The following is a 20,875-nucleotide window of genomic DNA, read 5'->3' as shown; positions in this document are numbered from 1 at the left end:
CAAGCTGGTGGCAATACTCTGAGCATTTACTCAAATAAGTAACTTTGCTGACAAATAAAACTACTCTTGGAATCTAAAATTGTTACTCACGAGTGTTCTCTTGAAAACATAGGCCAGACATTAGAAAAGACTCATTTTTCATTGCAGGAATTCTACTGAAGTACAAAGTTCTTTTAAAACACACTATAGGGGCTTCCCTGGTGGTGCAGTGGTTGAGAATCCGCCTGCCAATGCAGGGGACATGGGTTTGAGCCCTGGTCCATGAAGATCCCACATGCCGCGGAGCAACTAGGCCTGTGCGCCACAAGTGCTGAGCCTGTGCTCTAGAGCCCACGTGCTGCAACGACTGAAGTCCGCGGGCCTAGAGCCTGTGCTCCGCAACAGGAGAAGCCACCGCCGTGAGAGGCCTGCACACACAACAGAGAGTGGCCCCTGCTCGCCGCAACTAAAGAAGGCCTGCAAGCAGCAAACACGACCCAACACAGCCAAAAATAAATAATTAAAATAAATAAATTTATTTAAAAAACTCCAAAAAGCAAAGAAACACACTATAGTGGACTTCCCTGGCAGGCCAGTGGTTAAGACTCTGTGCTTCCACTGCAAGGGGCACGGGTTCGATCCCGGACTGGGGAAGATCCCACATACCACGCAGTGTGGCCAAAAAAAAAAAACACAAAAAGAAAACCACAAACCCCAAAAACCAAAAATATAAAACTGCAAGAAAACCCCCCTCCCCCCCTCCCCCTATACTTTAGCCTCAAAAAGAGACAGAATGAGGCAAAAAGGCTCCTAAGAGCCAGTCATCAAGGACACTTCCCATCAGGCTCTGTTGGAGCTGCCCCACTTTACGACAGGAGACACTCTGGACAGACTGACCGATACACTGACTTAGCTGCAGGACCAAGTGTCCAGAACACGAAAACCCACGGCGCTCCAGGCTGGGATGGCGTCACTGCTCAGTACTTGGGAACGTGTTGGCAAAGTTCTCAGGACACACTCTGTATGTCTTGTGACACACAGACTTCTGGTTTTCTACAAAGTAGGGCCTGTTGGTTATGGCTAAAAATAAAAACAAAACCAAAGCTCTCCTCACCTAGAAGGACTTCAAGACTCAGTGGATTAAAGACTAGACTTTCACCTCAGGGAACTGCCTTCAAGTTCAGCGAAGCTCTGTGGGAACAGAGCCCATTCCGAGAGCCGAGAAAGGTCACAGGTGGACTGCGTCTCCAGCCTCAGCAGAGGTCCTAGTGCACAGAGGTGGAGGCGACAAGGGGCTCTCACTGGGCCCACCCAGGGAGGCGGACGCTGCATGGAAGTGCTGGCAGGAGTGACCTGCGGGCTCCACCGCGGCGCCACAAAAGCAGGGCCTCTCGCTCCGCACCCCGCCAGCAGCGCTGCGAGGACCAAGGCCGGCCTATGCTCGCGCAGGCACATGCGTAACAAAGAGCACCTCTAAGTCTTCGGGGGCGGCTCAGCGCCCAGACAACACGGGCTCTAGACGGGACGTTTATGTACACGCCTGGCACTTACACTTGGAGTGGCGGTCGCACAGGGCGGAGGAGCGCATGTCGCACAGTCTGATGGTCCCCTTGCTGCTGCTGTAGACGAGCACGTTACACTGGTGCGGGTGGAACTCGGCCGCTGTGATCACCTCTGTCAGCTCTTCCATGTTGGCAGGCTTGATGTCCACGATGTCTGAAGCGCACAGTTAAGGCAGGGCGCTCGCAGGCATGAGATAACCCACGTGACGAGGTTTAAGAGATTAGGTGTGGAGGAGGCGATTACAGTACTGTATGCCGGGCGAGCACACCAGTAAGAGGATCTACGTTAATACCCTAATCAGACTCCAGTAACGTGCCTGACAGGGGCCACGGCCACGCAGATACGAGGGCTGCTTTCATCTCGCTGCTACTGCTAGCATTCTAGGAAGGGACTTTCAGAGCAACATGACACACGTTAAAAGATAAGGAAGCAAGCAAGTGCCCATCTGCACAGAAGTCCCATGGTAGCATCCACAAAATGACACAGACACACGAGCACTGCCAGGTTCCACAAGATTCTGCTTTGCTAAGTATCTGACACCAAGAGCTTGCCCTAAGTAGGCAGAACGACGTCACATGCTAGGTTGCCAAATACAGAACTCACTCAACTGGAGAAACAAGGAAGTGTACAATTTGGCTTTGGGCCAAGATAGGATAGCAGGAACAGATGACAACTAAGGAAGCTAAAAAACTTGGTGACCCTACAGCTCAAGTCTCCAGACACCACACACCGTGGGCAGGGACCCTGGAGGGACTGGAGCCCTACAGTGCCCAGCACGCCGTCGTGGCTGTCTCCAGGCCACCGTGCAGAGCGGGGACCAGGCTGAGCCCGCTGACCGCCTGGAGTCCGGGGAAGCACACGAGGCACGCAGGGCCGGGTGCCGGAGAAGAGTGGCCAACAGGCTCTGGAGGGCCGGTCAGCAAAGGCCTGTGAGGACACTGCCCAGCTGGGGAAGGAGCCACGCCCAGAGATGAGAGAACGGCACCCCAGCTCATGCGAGAGCTCGCCAAAGAGCAAAGCTGGGCTGAAAGTGAAGTGGGAGGGGAGGAGCCACGAGGGCACCAACTAACTGGGCCCTGTGAGTGGATCCAAGGTGTTTTTAAAGTGCTAACAGATAGGGGCTGCCCTGGTGGCGCAGTGGTTAAGAATCCGCCTGCCAAAGCAGGGGACGTCCCACAGGTTTGAGCCCTGGTCCAGGAAGATCCCACACGCCGTGGTGCAACTAAGCCCGTGCGCCATGACTACTGAGTCTGTGCTCCAGAGCCCACGAGCCACAGCTACTGAAGCCCGTGTGCCTTGAGCCCGTGCTCCGCAACGAGAAGGCACCGCACCGCAACGAAGAGTAGCCCCCGCTTGCCCCAACTAGAGAAAGCCCCTGTGCAGCAACGGAGACCCAACGCAGCAAAAAATAAAAAAAAACAAACCAAAAAAACATTATATATATATGTATATATATAAAAGTGCTAACAGATAGCAGAAAGCACGTGCCTGTTTCTGTGCTGTGTGATCTCAGTTGCAATGAAGGGCATTTGAAGCATGACGGTGGGACAAAATCTTTAAGAAAACCATGAAAGATACAACTGCATAAATGAACCCTTCATGAATTAGAGTCCTCACAAATCACTGAGAGAAAATGTGAGCTTCTGACAGGAGAAAAAAATGACAAAGGACAGACTCTGAGACAAAGGGGTGTAATGAAAATGAGATGACCTATCCAAGAACGATCCTATAAAAATGCTGCGATATCCACCTGACGAAGGATACTAAAACTTCTGTCTGTGATTTCTAAATGCCATAGATTAATTCTCAGGTCATCTGCAGAAAGATACGTTTCATGATCACTATTTACTGAAATGGAATTTATATGATATGTGTGAGCATTTGCAAAAACTCGTCGTGGACTTGCTTCTACCATGAGGTCCATGGGCTTCAATACTGGGACCTAAAAATGGAAGGAAATAGGAATTCAAAACAAAGATCCCAGCAGCAGAAAATCAGAACACTTACAGTAGGTAACAAAAAGGAACAAATGTGTGCGCACAGTTAAGTAACAGCAGGTACAGACAACACCCCAAATAAGCAATAGCTTCTGGCTGCTCGGTAAGCAGATGGCCCCTGACACTGATGCCTGATGTGGGGCCTGAGTTGAGCCCCGCTTCCTCCTCTGGCCTCGCAGCCGCGGCCTCCAGAGTGAGAGCAGGTGCATCTCCTCGTCCCCCCACGCCCCCCGCGCCCTCAACAGGGCTGGGCAGGTGGGGTGCAGGGACTGGGCGGGGGGAGCATGCCTCTCCTGACCTGGTGCCCGCGACGCGGTACATCCAGCCCACAGATGGCAGCGGAGCTGCTCACTTAGATGGCAGAGGCATGTTGGGTACGTACGTTATACTTCAATAAAACGTTTTTTAAAAAAGGCACAGAAACCCCGACTGTGATGAGTGCTGTGGCCAGGAAGGCTCCCAGGGAAGGGGACGTCCACACAGAAAGGGAAAGGGAGGAGAGGTCAGCCGGGCCAAGGACGAGAGAGAGAGCCGGCACAAGAGTGGCCAAAGCCAAAGGCACAGTCGTGGGTGACGGTGTCACACGTGCGAAAAAAAGGAAAAAGGCCCAGCATCACTGACATCTAGTGGGGAGGAAAACAGAAGCTTTAAAATCAAAATAGAAAACTAAAGTGTGCTACTTTTTAAATTAAAAACCCAAGGAGTGTACCTAGAAAGGGTAGGAGAGAATCTCTTAATTGAGTTTTCTCCAGCCAAAATGCTGTAAAAATGAACTTGGGGAAACATGTATAAAAATACTCCCCTCATTTTAAACCAGCCAAGTGCTGAGCACACGCTTCCCTCCTCTCGTGCAGGAGCTGTTGGTTCCACAAGGGACAGGACAGACCTGTCATGCCCTCTAACAAGTCTCTAATTAATTAAAACGTGAAACAACTGTAATATGGGTAACAGAAGGAGCCCCTTTCTGGCACCCAAATAATTTAAGAGGAGAACAAAATTTCTGTTCCCCTTTCAAAATTTTGTTTTCCTCTTAAAGTTCAAAGGAGTCCATGAACTCACAAAGGTAAATCCACATACAGAGTGACCTGGCCTGCGATCTCTCCCCCGCCGCAGCCCACCCTGCAACTGTGATGACCTCACACCTGTCACATGCTTCGCCATGGCCACGGACGAGACCAGCTTGGTTAGGCTAATTGTAGAACAGCAGCCTTGACCAGAGTGAAGACTGGGCCTCAGAAGCCCTTACAGACCTCCCACAGCTGGGACGGATGTGAGCATCACGGTGGAGAAGCAGGCCTGGCTGGGAGGCAGGGGGCTCCCTGGAGAGGGAGAGCGTGTCGGGCCGGGTGCAGGGGAGAGGCGGCCGAGACAGGGGATTCAGGTGCACCCACAGGGCACCCCAGGCCTCATCCTTCCAGCGCACTTAGTTTCCAAGGAGCAGTTTACATGGTGGTAACTGTAAAACTAGTGTTACTGTCACCAACAGTGATTTGCCTACAAACTGTCACTAATTCACGGGTGGGAAAGCAGCAGCATGGCACAGAGAAACCACCATTTGGATCAGAACATCTTGGTTCAAAGTAGGGTTTAGATTTGAGCAAATTACACAGCTTTCTTGGCCTCAACTCCCTGGAAACAGGGCAATACCACTGACCTACAAGTTCCCACCCCGCCCTTCTCCTTGGCAGTGCTTACCTGTTACACCCTGTGCTCCTGTCGGGAGCACCCCTGCACGCTGGGCTGCGACTCCGTGCTGCGCGCCTGCTGCCCCAGCACCTGCGTGCGCGCGGCCAGCAGAGCACGGGGAAAGAAACCGAAACCCACCACACGCACCCTGGCCGGGGCCCTGCAGGGAGTGGGATGGGGAGCTTCCTGCAATTCCGTGCCCTCCTCTGTAGCTCCTCAGCTACCAATACAATGTGTCCACCCACTAGGTCTTCACCTGATAGATCGCACTTCCACAAAGGTTTTAAACCTCTCTGAAAAACCAACCAACTGGCCAACAGCTTTCTAATGAACCAGGCGGTCGGTTCGGGGAGCGCCTCTAAGTCACCGCTGGTCTCCGCTGTGGCCCGGCCCATCGGCAGCACCCTGGGGTCTTAACCAGGGCGCATCTGGGCAGGATTCAAGCTTGTTTAATCTCCTTCTCATACTCCATTTAATTAAAGGCACCACCCCAGGACACTAGATTTTAAGTTGTACTCAATTTCATAGATGTTAAAATGTGAAAAAAATCGAGGTATTAGAATTGATAAAACACAGTCATTTCATACTGTACCTAGGGGCACCAAAGAGGGAGTGAAGAATTTATTTTAAAAAAAGAAAAAGAAGAAGTAATGCTGCTCATGGATTGATGGGCAAAGAATTCTGGTCAGAATCTGCCTTAGCTAGCTCAGAGGAAATCCAGTGAAGGCCATCCTGCTGGTCCACAGGTCCTCTCTCAATCTGCAACCCGCGCTGCTTCCTCCAGGGAAGTGTGCCGAGTTCCATCTGCCCCAACCCCACCAATGTGCTACTCTGAACCTTCAGAGTGAAAGGCAGTGGATGTTTTTAGAAAGATTTCTTATGGAATTAAACCAGAGTCTTTTCTTTAGTAGTAGTATATTTTCTGAAGATGTGTGACTTTTTTGTTTTCGTGAGAATACAAGGACTCCCATTTTAACAAGTATACATAAAAATGATTACAAATAACTTTCAAGATCAAGAAGACAGATCCCACAGTATTTCTATTTAACAGTATTTTCTAAACAGCTGACTTAAGCATCATTACTGATTAATTTATGACAAGTATCGGCTAGTTGAAAGAAAATGTGACGTATACCCGTAGTGCCGTGATTCTAAGTGGATCTCGAAGTCGTCCATCTTCATCTTTTAAGTTATAGCCTTCTGCTCTTTTATCCCGTTCACTTATTTTCCATAATTTAATAGTTTTATCTGAAAATAAAAACCTCATTCTCCATATTAAAAGAAAAACCATATACCATGCACCACTATTAGTTGAGTATCATACAAGAAAACTCTGTGGTTCTATGCTGGTTTAGAAGCTAGGAGTATTTGAACATTAGTACTTCCAGCTGTATATGAACATTTTGTTTCCTACAATAAGTAAAGATGTAGAAACGTCTGCAGAGTTGAGAAATGTAATACTGCGAGTGTGTGTGTGTTTGCGTACTTTGAGTTTTCAACCTGAGTTTTCTTCCTGCCTACCTAATGCTTTACCCTCCCCCAAAGTTTAAAGCAGAGGTAACCTCTAGAAGGGCTAAAATCAAAAAGGATCTACACACAGAAAATTAAAAACCCAGCCTTAACGCAAAGGGCCGCATAAGGAGAAAAGCTCTTACCGTTTGTAGAGAGCAGAAAACGAGCAGCGCCCTGTTGTGGTAGCCACCTAATCTTATTAATTTTTTCTTCAATTTCTAGACTCTTCAAATAGTCAAACTCTGGTTCGTGACTTTGAAAGGTACTGTAAACGTTATATTCCCCCCTGGAATGAGGGCGGCTTTTATTCTGCAAGGAAACATGAAGCCATTTTAATGAACGAAGCACAGTGCAGAGAAACTTCAGTTCTCCCAATTTGAGTATCAAATGACCACACACATTTTTAAAAGTTAATAAAAATCCTGGGTCAAAAAAACGTCAAACAGATGACGCTCAGAATTACTTCACTTGGAAGAAACAAATAAGAGAGCTGACTCCGCAGCTTCCTCTTGCACTTCCGGGCACCTGCTCTAGGGCAGGGTGTGGAGTCGAGCTTCCCTGCCAGTACACTGGCTCTGGCTGCCTCTGTGCTACCGCTACCGGGGCAGCTCTGAGAGGCTGAAGGGCCCACAGAGGCGGCAGCGGTTGCCATCTGGCCCCGTGGAGAGTCAGCTGGGCCGGCCCAAGCCCTCCAGGGCTGAGCCACGGGGACGCACACTTCCCCGTCACCTGGGACAGCCAGCAGCACACAGCTGCGCCGCCAGGGAAGGGGACTGCCAATCGGCAGAGTCACAAACGAGCAGTTACGGCAAAGGAGCCACGGAGGGCAAATCCTGCAGCACGTGTAAGAGAAGCAAGCTGTGCAAACACACCCACAGGAAGATCCTCTTGTGAAAAACGTCAACACACACGACAATTCTACACGTTGCAGTAAAAACAAAAGGACAAGCTATGGCCAACTCGGGGGAGGCAGAGGGATAATAAAATAGGATGTGGAAGTAACATGGAAAGACAGAATGGGGGAGGGGCACAGCGTGTGCTTCACCTACACGCCCAGGGTTTCCTTTTCTAAAGGCATAAAAGCCCGAGTGGTGGGTTCATAAGTATATTTATATTAATCCCTGAAATCTTCTGCATGTCCAAAATGACATTTTCTATGAAATAGTAAATATTTCATAATTAAAACTCAAGGAGACCAGTATTTTAATTCTTGTTCTATAACCAGTATCTAAAATCTTACATTTTTAACACATTAGTGTGTGTGTCAAGTAAATTGAACTAAACAAATAACCTTCACGTCTAGATAGATACCCCTTTACGTTTCTGAAGCAAGATCATGTATTATGAGAAAAATCCCCCCAAACTCCCTCCATCTCTCTACCGCGCTGCCCCTTGCGATCAAGCGATCCTCAGCAGGACCGTGGAAATCCCTGCCCCGTGTCCCACGGGTGTGCTGGACTACAGGCTTATGCTATTCACACGACTCTCCTGCTTCGTGGCCCTCACGCTCTCTATGAAAAAGCCTAATACACCAACCGGTACTTCTAACTCTCAAGTGAACAAACCGTGACTGAAATATTTAAAAGGGAAAATCTGTGGAATCGGTCAGTCCCATGCTTCAGACACGAGTCCCATCACAGCGCTGCCCGTCCTTCCCAGGCCACTCTCTCCGGGAACAGCGCCCTGCCTCTAACGCTGCCACTAACTGCCCTGATCTCTGCCCTCAACTCCTGAAACCCAAGGCCCCTGCTAATCCCCCGGCCTTGTCCTCCACCGGAGACCTCGCATCAGCGCCTGAGGGCCTGTCCAGGGAGAGGGAGGGACTCTGAGGAAGGCTGGCAGGGCACAGCGACTGGACTCTCAGCAGGAGAGTGGGGCGGGAGCTGCCGAGACTGCTGGTCCAGCTGCGGGGAGCATGGGGACGACGAGGAGGCGGGCCTCGCTTTGTCTGGGAACATGCTGATTCCCAGTTACAGTTCTGATGTTACTGGACGGACCATGCAGAGGGACGGCATTCTGCAGAGGGGTGGGAGCCGCGGAGCCACGTCCACAGACTCTGCTCGCCCCAGATTGACACGCTAGAGTCCCTTGGACAGAGGGCTCCACCACTAACATGGGAAAAAAGTTCGAAAATCACGTTGCCGTAGTTTCCGATGGCTCCCTCCTGACTGAACGTCCTGCACCTCCCCCAGCCAAGCAGGGTGCTGCTCTATCCTCCAGGAACCTCTACGCTTCACTGATGCTAAAACACATATTTTGACACCTCTGAAAGCTTACTGCAGTTTCTAATCGAGAGCTGCTGCAGTTTAACAGGCAGCAGCCTCATCCCAGTGGTGCTGCAATATCATCAACTGTCTCTTTGATGATGGATGAAGACAGAGTCTTACCCACACTGGAAACACTCCAGTCCACAATGAGGATTATACAGCAACCACTAAAATATCTGAAAGGCAGATGGGATACAAAACCTCTTTTTATATTAACCAAAATACGAAGAAAAAGATGGGGAAAAAAGTTGCCCAGGATTTATGAAGTTACAGTTGGTCGGGCTTATCAAATTTAAACAATTTTAGGGACCTGCTACTGTACAAAACTGTAGCAACATTGACTTAATACATCTTCACTGAACACAATATGATAACTTCTCAAAACTACAATACTTAACACATTTTATAGCAAGATGCTTGAGTTTTATAATCTTTCATATTTGAAGCTAGCATATTTCTAGGTTTAAACAATGACCCCCGAAAACAAGAAAAAACTTCATTTTCTAAAAGGACATCATTCAAATGGCAGACTTTACGGAGCTAAAAGTGAACTCTTAAAGTTAAGATAGCTATGGCTAAGTAATCTGTTAAATAATCCTTCTGCTAAAAGTATGATTCAAACACCGCCACCGACTTTTATTTGTTGAAAAGTTCTTTGTAAGTAGCACTGTGATGATCCACCTCCAAGATTGTATCTAATTATAAACTTATCATATTGTGAAGATTTAGAAAGATTCATGATAATATATATGATATTCACAAAAGAATTCTCACCATCCCGAACCAGAAAAAATACAATTAAAAAATTTTTAATCAACATTGGAGCTGTAACAGGTATATTTTAACCAGGAGATGTTGTGGGCCCAGGGCTTGCCCCCTACAGACGCCACCAAGTGCCCCTCTGCAGTGCAGGGCTGGCACTCCCCGCCACAAGGAAGGGAGCAAGGGCCCACCCGCCTTGACACCAGAGTTGTTTTACCACAAGAATAGAGGGCAGAATTTGGAGATGAAAAGCAACTGCACGCCTACCAGCTAGGAAGCAGGCAGGAGGGGCGCTCTGTCACGGAACCCCCGGGCCTGGCTGTGCTGAGGCTCCCGCCTGGGGCGCCCGCACAGCAGAGCCTCATCCTGCCTTACTGGGCACTCGGCGAGGCCTGCTCGCCAGAAACGAGAGACGACAGGGGCTGGCAAGGCCTGGCGATAGCTCCCATTCTCCTCTTACGTGTAACTGACAAAGTAGCGCTCCTCTCCCCTTCTCCCCCAGACGGGAAGGACCTAATAGCCAGTGTTCGTGAGTGAGGCTCATCTGTGGCTCCTCCAAGGCCCGTGTTCTGAGGCCCCAGCCCTCGAGGGTGCGGCCAGTGCTGCGGGGCACTCAGAGTGCCTGCACCGGCCAGCAGACCCTGGGGCTGGAGGCCAGCACCTCCATGGCCGGTGAAGGGGTTTCATTTCCTCCGGGATGAGAGCAGACAGATCCAGAACCCCAGCAGTCTACACCCTTCACTTGGTCTGGCCGCCACCTGTGACAACTTGGGGCGGGGAAAGGACTCTCCGCCCGCCCTACAGATGAGGGCACTGGGGGCTTAACTGGGACTTGGGGGCTGTACGTCCGTGAGTGGAAACACAGGTCTTCTCGTTCGCCCCGAGATAATTTCTGAAAGAAGATGCTAAATGGTGAATGTGATATAGTGGAATCAAATGAAATTAGACACTGGGAAAATAACTGTGCTCCCTTCCTTACAAGTGATGTGAGAAGTGCTGGACGATCCCACTTGGTTCGTGGATTGTACATTACTGACCTCTTGTTCCCGCTGGAAAATAACCACTCTGCCGCCCTTGTCTCCTGTTGCAAGAAGGTCTCCAGAGTGACTAAACTCCACAGTCGAGATGACATCAGCTGTCAGACAACAGAAGCAATTTACCAGTTTATGATTCTGAAAGGGGTTGTAATAAATATTAAAAACATCAATAAAAAGGATCAAAAGAAAGGTACACACATAAAATTTCCTCCAAGGATAAAGCAACACTTTCGTGGGAAACTTGTAATTACCAAGCAGCCCCTTCTTGGTTCTGGCGCCCAGAGCCCATGTGGATTTATGGGTCACTGATCCAATGCCTGGTCCCTGGCACACCAGCATTTATCTAGACTGGGTTGTCTTGATGTAAGATATAGGGTAGAAATTTAGGAAATTAATTTTGAGAAAAAACAAAAACAGATAAAAGTTGGCTCTAGAAGACTGCTGCCTAACTTTATAATGCATGCCTGAATTACCTTTAAAAATAAACCTGATTCTTACATTACATTAACACGGTGACTGGTTGGCTTCTGTACAAAATAACATTACAGACAGTACCTAGCTTACTGTCTGGGTAAAGTCACTGCCATTGATAACGAGGACATCGTTACCTAGTGAGACACTGCTGGTCAGACACCGAGATTTCTACACCATCAACACCAAGATCTGGACACCAGCTCACAAGGGGTAAAGGCCACAAGGTACAAAAACGAAGTCAAGCCTAGAAAAGTCTCAGGTGTCCTAAGGTTAATACTTCAGGTAGAGGAAACGGATCTGGATTTATGACACAGACTACTGAATCAGAAAGAATATCCCAGGCTGGGCTTTAGGGGAAAACCACTTTCTCCATAGTTCAGATTTGCTGAGCACTAAGAATCAGACAAAGGTACGGGCCTGGTCTCCCAAGGGGCTGCTGTGAGCTTGTTTTCTGACTACAACTGGACGCTTCACCTTAGCTGCCGCAGAAAATCTCCTCTCTGGCTGCTCCGAGGAAGGGATGGACCACTACCGCCCCGTCCCCGCTGCCGGGGCCCCAGCTCAAAGGGCATATCCTTCCTACCAGCAACTGAAAATGACCTCTCTAGGGTGCCAGGGCCCCAGCATCATCGAGGTCGTTAAGTGTTTACACACAAATAGCACTAAACAGCTGTTATAAACGACCTACCTACTAATGAGAAATGGACCGCAAAGTTGAAACTACTTCAAGAATGCTTCCGAAAAGTGGTCATAATATACTGCAATTCTTAAAGGTCTGCAATACATTTTTTTGTTAATATACGATATCCTTCCTGCAAAATAAGTTCTTACTGCATTGGTATGGTTTATTGACATTTAAGAGCACACCGAATTCTACCGCCTGGGATTCTTTTTTTTTTTTTTTCCCCTTAAATCTTCAGTAAGCCTTGGGGAAAGGATTAGGCTTCTTGTTAGAAGTGTCACTTTTTAAATTAAATTACCTGAAATAACCTAATTTGCTTAAATGAAACTAAAATATTCTGTATTGGACTAAAAGGAACTAAAAATTTATGTCATTTATACCCAGGGGGTGCACAATATAATTAATGGTATTCTAGCTCTGTCAGTGATTTTCTTTCACTCATTCATTCATTCATTTATGGCTGCGTTAGGTCTTCGTTGCTGCACGCGGGCTTTCTCCAGCTGTGGCAAGCAGGGGCTACTCCGTTGCGTGGGCTTCTCATTGCGGTGGTTTCTCTTCTTGCAGAGCACGGGCTCCAGGCACGTAGGCTTCAGTAGTTGTGGCCTGTGGGCTCTAGAGCGCAGGCTCAGTAGTGTGGCGCACGGGCTTAGCTGCTCCGCGGCATGTGGGATCTTCCTGGACCAGGGCTCAAACCCATGTCCCCTGCATTGGCAGGAGGATTCTTAACTACGGCATCACCAGGAAGTCCCTGTCAGTGATTTTCAAACTTCATTAAAATGGAGTGAATCTTTTAAGAAAAACTGCATGACTGCCAGTGGTGAGAAATTATTTTCATTAGGCTACGTAAATAAGTACGAACCTAAAATTAGAAATACCCTCTGCAGAATTTAGAAGAGCTCTAAAATCAAAATAAACAGACAAACTAAATACTAAAATTGCACAACCAATAAAATTTAAATCACCAGCATGAATTTGATGGGTATTACTGATGCCACAGAGTAAATGTGGTCCTGACTGAGGGCACCCAGTTGGGCATTTCAAAAGCACCGCGGGTTGTGCAGTGACTCAATTCTGCCACTTGTTCTGCCCCAGTGCCCCGCGGCTCCTCGCGTGGCAAGAGTACAGTGCCTTCGCGATGGCACAAAGAGCGGCGATGTCGCCCTTTGCTGCAGGGTGGCTGCCTGGAGGATGTGAAAACCATGGAGAAGGCCCAGCAGCCCCTGAGGAGCATCTGAGACTTGTAGTCAAGCGTGGGGGCAGGGCACAGGGGCCCCCCACCCCAAGGCATCAGGATGAGACGGGAAAGGTGTCCTCTGCCAGGCCGCCAGTGTGAGCGGGCTTCCCTAAGCGCCGTGGACGATGCTGGGGGCGTCTACGTGTGCATCCACGGCCTGGGGCAGGCTCCCTGCCAGATGCTGGGCACCGAGATGGCAGGAAGTCTATCTGCTCTGCTGAACTGCTGGGTCCCCAAGCCGGGCCCCGTCCGGTCAGGCAGGAGCACACAGCTACTCCCACTTCTGGTTTCCCAAACGCTGGCTGCCAGGAGTGGATCGTTTCCATAAGGGTTCCTCTCCAAAACACCAAAGCCTGAGAGAAAAGGCCTCGAGATTCAATCACCTGAGGTCCTTAAAGAAATGACCAACCACAGGAAAGTCCTCCAGCTGAAAAGCCCACCTGCTCACAGACCTGCCTCTCTGCTCCACAGTGGCTCCACTTAAACAAGAACCAAGAGCTCAGGGTCGAAAGACCTGTGAGAGAAAACGTCACAACAGAGAAGGCACACGGAGGGAAGAGGGACGGTGCCCCAACAAAAGATCAAAGAAGCGACAACTACCACCGCAGGGAGCTAACCCCTAAGGAGAGCGATGACGTCAGAATGTGGGCCTAGCGCTTGCTGAGGTGCCAGGTGCTCCTGAGGAACGCACTCGCCTGGACCCACCCAGGGAGCCTCACCACCGCCTGCGGGGCAGGCGCTGGGCACGTTATCTGCATCCCACAGTGCAGGGCGCCAGCACATCCAGCGGGGCCCTTAGAAGACAGCAGCGCCCCGAGAAAGGAAGAACGAGGGAGTGCTCCTGGAGACGCAAGGGGTAATAATAGTAATGTAAAAACTCAAGACCCCTTCCAAAGGGAAAAACAAAAAGACAAAGAAGTGGGCAACAGGAAAGAAAAGATAATGAGAGGATAGGTTTAGGTGGCCCATCACCCAGTCACCAAGTTCCAGAAAGATGACAGAAAAAAGGAAGGGAAAAATCATCAAAGGAGTAAGACGAGCGTTCCCTTAAACAGCAGCAAGTACATTCCCAGGCTGACAGGGCACAAGGCGGGCCCAGCACAATGAATGAACAGACTGGCCCAAGGCCCATCTCTCTGAAATGTAAAACACCAAGGATAAAAGGGAGATTCCAAAATTCTCCAGAGGAAACAAACAGGTCACACACAAGAGGCATAGATGGTGTCCCACAGGAGGCAGGAGAATGGTGAATAGAAGACCATCTACCCTCAAATTATGAGAAGAAAAAATTTTCAACCTACAATTCTAAACCTAGCCAAATTTTCAAACAAGTTTGAGGGAGGAGTAGAGGTGTTTTCAAACATGCAAAGAGCAAAAACAACGAAATCCCTTTATCAGGAAACCACTGGAAGATGCAATGTGGCAAAATGAGAATAAACCAAGAGGAAGGAAGACGGGGATCGGACATCTCAACAATGGTGAAGAGGGGCCCAAGACTGGAGCCACGTGGCCAGCAGGCCTGGAGAGGACAGTCCAGCCTGAAGGAGACTGCAGCCAGGAGAGGTCATCTGGGAAAGGAAAGAAGGGCTCGGGATTATCTGCTGGGTTTGGGTAAAGTCACTGCTAGGTATCTGACAGATTTGCTGAGTGACTGTTTTTTAAAAAAGCCCTAAAGACAGAGAACTAAGCATATGAAAAAATTAAGCAATCATTAGCTCTAGACAAAATGAAAAGTTGTATGAAAACAAAAATGTACACTTTAGTTCCATGATGAACAATATTTACAAAGTCAGCACAATACTGATGTAACCAAGACTCGCAAGAGAATTCTCTTAAAGCCTCTCTTTAGGGGAGGAGGAGAGTATGTGTGGGTGGAAGGTGATGTTAGCAAAAAAGCTAATAAATCATCAGTTACCATTAACAGGAAGTCAGTACTTACTGTTCAAACTCACAGATCAAAAGCTAGCAGTGTCTGACATTTCGCAGAGGCTGCTAAGGATGCTGGCAGGGGGCAGTTGGTAAGGAAAGAGGCACTGGATGTCAGATACCATTTTTACTGCGACACAGGGAGGCAGGGACAAGAAGTGGGGAGGGGGTGGACTCGAAGGGGAAATGTGGTCGCTGGGGTTTTTAAAGGACAGAGGATATCAAGTCATGTCCGTGTGCCATGGGCATGACGTGGCAGCGGAGGCAGAAGCGAGAACAGGGTTACAGGACGAGCAGGCAGGGACAGAGATGCAGAGCGCGAGCGGGGTGGGGGGGGTAGGGGTGGGGCTGCCAGAAGGAAGGAGCAGGGACACCTGCATCTGGGGAGGAGGCCACGGTGCACACGGCACACACGTGGCAGGCTGTGAACCTGAGCTTGGGACAATGAGAGCGCGTCCGACTATCTCTTTTTTCTATGAGGTATGAGAGGAGATGCACCTGCTAAGAGTCAGAGGGAGAGGTACAGGCAATCTGGGAGAACATATGAAGGAGGTCTTCTCAGAAAGTCAGGAGGGACCGCACTGGGGAAACGCAGGCCTGTCTCATAGCATCAATGCCCACGTGAGACTTGAGGGCAGTCTTCTAAATCCAGCACACGTCCTGAATGACTACTATAAGCCGGTGCTGCACAGGCACTGGGGACACAACGAACAAGGCCAAGTCCCTGCCCTCCTGGGATGGACACTTCTGTGAATGAATAATAACCAGCACAGCTCCCGCAGCCGCGTGTTTCCACCCTGCCCGGTGACTCGGGTGTAGGCTGAGAGTAGGCAGATGCTCGGTTCAACTGGGTTTGGGGTTTTGCCAGGAGTATGAACCCAGGGGCTGAGAGAGGCGAGAAGATTAAGAGCGAGCCAGAAGTAACACAGCATTAGACCCTGGAACCCGGCTGAGGGGAGGGAGCAGAGCAGGGAGAAGGGTGAGGGACAGGGACAGACAGTACTGAGGAAGGTGCAGTGGGGGCAGGAGCCCAGCTGAGCTGGAAGCATGGGAGGGAGGCAGAAACCCCAGGGAGAAGCACCTTAAACTAAGATTTCAGAGGTGGTACAGCTGGTGACGACCAGGACGCACAGGGTTATGGACTAGCTCAGACGGGGCAGCACCGAGGAGATCTAGAACCATGCTACTGGATCCCGGAGCGCAGAACCACAGACAGATCACTTACACATACAAAGCCACAGAAATGAAGGAAGACAGGGAGCTGTGGTGGCAGATTCTGGGGGGGAGTATACAGGTGTTTGTTATATTATTCTTGTACTTTTCCAAGTTTTTAAGCTTTTCAAAACAAAAACATATAGATGTGAGTATTTCATTTCCTCTACTTTCATCAGTCTCACTGCCACTGTCTTATGTCCAAAGTGACCATAATCTCTGGCTGAATTATTGTGACAGCCTCCTAAGCGCCCCCCTCCACCCCCCACCTTGCCCCTTCGAGTCCAATCTCCATAAGGCAGATGGAGGGATGTGTTTAAAGGAATAAGTCACATTACCACCCTGCTTAAAACCCTATCAATACTCAACTTTCACAATCAAAATGAACCCACAACAACAATCAGACGGGAGATGCAGTTTCCAGCAGTTCGTTTCATTTTCTCCCTCCCCTTCTCCTCTAGCTCAAGATGTGCAGGGCTACTTAACACCACCTCCCAGCCTGCGATCACAGTGTGTTCCCGATAAGGAACACAGCTCTGCTGACCTACACAGCCATCAGCAGGATGAACGTCTGCATGTCCCTCGTGAGACCACTACCCCCTTCCTCACTACTAGGAACACAGCTCTGCTGACCTACACAGCCATCAGCAGGATGAACGTCTGCATGTCCCTCGTGAGACCACTACCCCCTTCCTCACTACTAGGAACTGCATTAGGACCAGTCCCAGGAAGTGGTCACTGTTAAAATCGTCATCTACTCCCCACTACGGTATCATCAAAACTAATCCTAGGCCAATAAAATAGGAAATGGCGTTCAACCTCTTCAGCCGTCAGGGAAAGAAGGCAAGTAAAAACCACACTGAGACACCACTACACGCCCAGGGAAATGGCTGAAATTAAAGACTGTTCCAAGTGTTTGCAAGGATAGGGAACAACAGGAACTCTCACACCCTACTTGTGGGAGTGAAAACTGGCAATGTCCACAAAAGCTAAACGTCCACACATCCCAGGACCCCACAATCTCACTCTAGATGCACAGCCACCAGAAACACATATGTGTACCATTAAAGCACTTACAAGAACGTTCACAGTAGCATGTTTGCAAGAGAAACGACTCAAATGTCCATCAACAGTAGAAAGGATGCCTAAATTGTGGAATGTTCACATGGTGGAGTACCACACAGCAGTGGAAGTGAACAAACAACCGCTGCACACAACAATACGGATGAGTTTCATGAAGAAAATACTAAGGAGTACTTACACCACGATCCTATTTATATTAAGTTCAGAAACAGGGGGATGGAATCCATAATGTCAGCAGCTGGGTGGAACAGGGCTGCGGGTGAGGGTTAGGTGCTTTCTTGATCTGGGTCATTTCCAAGGATGTTTGCATTTGTGAAGGCCGCCGTGCTGCACGCTTGGGTACCTCCCCTGTGTCCTGTTTACTTCTATCCATCTTCTCCACATTTGGCCCTGTGCTTCCCCAGCCTGCCTCGAGAGTCCAACCTCCCCAAGCCTCTCTCTGACTACAGCCTCATCCTCTCCTTGGAACGCTCCCTCCATCTTCTTGCTCTGAGACATGTCGATCCCTGAGCTCCCCCAAAGCCCTCTCCGGTGGCGGCTGTTTGCTCCCCAACGCCCGCTCACAGATTTTCGTCTGATGCTCCCAGACCACTGATCCCTCCTACTTCACAACACCCCCTTCACACCTTTTCCTCTCACACTTCCAGCACCTCAGCCACCCACACCTCACTTTCTGTTAATAATTCTGTGTTATTTCTCTGAAAAACAGAAATGCCCAGAAGGGATCGTCTACACACACCCACGAACAAATACAGCACCTGCGGGGACTGACCCCCCCTTCCCTGTGGCAGCGGAAGGAGCCGCTGCTTCTAGCTGGGACCAACCAAAGCAGGAGGCCCTATGCTACTTGGCCTCCTCGAGGACTATGCTCCTCTGTCAATCATCCCTCTTCTCCCCTCTAATAGACTGCTCCCATTTTCAAACAGGGGCGCTGCAATCTCTCATCTTAAGGAAAAAAGTGGCCCCACCCCTCTTCTGGCCTCTGCCGCACCTTGGTCCTCCGAAAGCAGAGCCGGCTGGCTCACTGCACTCACTGCCTTCCACTCTCTCCTGAACCCCCTCTAAGGACTGTCTGCTCCCACCACTTGGCAAGTGCACCTGTTTCAACCCACCCAGCTCCTCTGCCACCATCACCAAACCAGTCAACTTTCCCCATGCATGAACGTGTAAGACGTGAACTGAGGGTGTGGCCATTTATCTCATGCCCCCTTGCACCTGTCAGAGTGGCATGCAGCCACATATTATGAGACTTCATTTAAATGAAATGTGCAGAACAGGCAAATCCATAGAAACAGAAAGTAGGTTAGTGGTTGCCAGGAGGTGGGGGAGGAAAGGTTGAGAAGGGACTGCTCGTGAGTTTCTTTTGGGAGTGATGAAAATGTTCTAAAATTAGCTAGTGGTGATGGCTGCACAACTCTGCGAACACACTAAAAACACTGAACTGTACACTTTAAAAGGATGAGTTTCATGCTATGTGAATTATATCTCAGTAAAGCTGTTATTTGAAAGTACACCATAAAATGATTGGATCAAGTCATTAAAAGGGTCTTCACGACTTGTAACCTTTCTCGGTTATATTCTAAAAGTAGACTACATTATTTCAATGTTTTCTAAACAAAACCCTGCTATGAATTTTTCAACAAAACACTATTTTTAATCCCCCTTCCATTTAAACCTAAAGATCCCTTGCTTTTGTTCTTTTTTTTTGGGTTACTTCTTGCAAAGCATGTGCATAAGGAGACAAAGGCAGCAGAAGGATATGGTGAATCTTTTATTGTTGTTTATCAGGAAAATTCGTGTTTACATCATTCCCTAACTAGATGTCTTACCTAATGAAGTTCAGCAGACTTCAAAACTTAGGAAACCACATTTAACCTGTTATTAAAATTAAAGCCCACTGGAAAATTAATCACTCTTTTCAAGGAAAATCCAATTCATACAGAATATTCCATTCTATTCCCCCCACCACATGTTAAAAATTAGAAAGTTTTAACCCAAAAGGCTATCTGACTGTCCATTTTAACCTTTCTCCCACACTTGAATTACAGCCAGGAGATTTTATGCTTAATTTCATACTAGTAATTCTTTCGGTGAATCAGAACTGTGTGGTCCACGGCAGAAGCCTGACCCAAAGCACGCCAAAGCCCTCTCTCACTATGAAGGACAGGGCACTGTCTCTGTAACACAATCATCAACGTACTTGCTAGGCTCTTCTGAAAATTAAAAAGCAGCATCTTGCCCTAAAATGATTCCAGCCCACCTCTGCACACTGCATCTGGAGCAATTTTTATTTTTAAACACAAATGCGATCGCCATTTTCCCACTAAGACACATCACGTGAATCCCCACTGCCCTTAGGAGAAAGATCAGAATCCTCATTCTCTTCTCCCCTTTCCTTTCTATGGTCTGATCACCCAGGCCTCTTTCAGTTTCCTGAACTGATCATAATTCTTCCTGTTTCAAGCCCTCTTCCACGTTCTGCTTTGCCTGGACCACGCCTCCCATCCCTCAACCCAGTCCATGCCCATCCATCCTTCACTTTAGAGCTCAAAGGGCCACTGCCCAGGGAACCCCTTTGACTCCTTCTGGAGCCCTCATCACAATGGCAATTAACTAGTTAACTGCTTCCATCCTAGGACCGTGTCTGTTGAAGAGCAGTGCTTTGCTCAGGGTACCTTCCACACCATGGATGGATGCACAAGAAGCAAGAATGAGGAGGTCAAAGTTCATTTATTGCCTCGGGTCACTAACTATTCTCAGCAAAGTTTCTTCTTTCAGCCCCTCTCCCCTGCTGCATACCTAGACATGTAACAACACACAGCCCCTCACTGGATTTCAGACTCAGTCAAACTAGCAAGAAGACAGTGACTAGTATTTTTGTCATCTACAGTAAAAAGGTCATTACCTTGAGGAACTGGTACCAAAAGAAGAATAACCTGTGTCTAAATTTGAACCTAGTCCATCACATTAGAAAAACAAGGCTGCTAATGTTTCTCCTTAAATGCCAACTTTTGTTAGCATCTGTTAGTAACACACACAGCCTTGAGATTCTTCCTTATAACTAAGTACAAAGTTAAGTATATTTAAACACACATGAAAGAACTCACAGATATCTAAGTTAGAGAAACCCTAAAATAGGCAAGATTATCAAGTAAGTGAGAACTTTACCAGGTGAATGATAAAACAAGTCAGAGTTTACCAAACTTTAAGCAATTATCCACCCCAACTTTGTGATTTTTTACTATAGAAAAAACTTATAACAAGCTATTTTTGACCAGTGATTTCACTCCATGCATATGAATAATCCAATTTCCAAATACCTTTTCAGGAATACATTTATTGTTTAAGGGTAAAAATTTTAAAAGTACATTCAATGACCAAAAACAAAATAAAAAATGAGGTTAGAAACGTATTATTTCTATTTCAAAAAATCCATATCTAATTCTGCCATAAAATGGAAT

General features: G+C 48.4%; 1 protein-coding gene across 2 annotated transcripts in view; it reads right to left on the bottom strand.

Moving 5' to 3' along the window:
* Positions 1–20,875, bottom strand: part of PPP2R2D (protein phosphatase 2 regulatory subunit Bdelta) — a 46,135-nt gene that overhangs the window by 9,027 nt on the left and 16,233 nt on the right. For both annotated transcript variants that reach the window (XR_014297906.1, XM_082674118.1), the window contains exons 3-7: positions 10,804–10,901; positions 6,881–7,046; positions 6,361–6,473; positions 3,307–3,484; positions 1,531–1,695 (exon numbers count right to left, since the gene is read on the bottom strand). Coding sequence is in view for 1 of the 2 variants with exons in the window: in XM_082674118.1 (XP_082530244.1) it covers positions 1,531–1,695; positions 3,307–3,484; positions 6,361–6,473; positions 6,881–7,046; positions 10,804–10,901 (720 nt within the window). In the remaining variant the exon portion in view is untranslated. The remainder of the gene's footprint in view (positions 1–1,530; positions 1,696–3,306; positions 3,485–6,360; positions 6,474–6,880; positions 7,047–10,803; positions 10,902–20,875) is intronic.

Source organism: Grampus griseus, assembly GCF_964374135.1.
Source record: "Grampus griseus genome assembly, chromosome: 16".
Lineage (NCBI taxonomy): Eukaryota > Metazoa > Chordata > Mammalia > Artiodactyla > Delphinidae > Grampus > Grampus griseus.
This window is presented reverse-complemented; position numbering and strand designations above follow the sequence as displayed.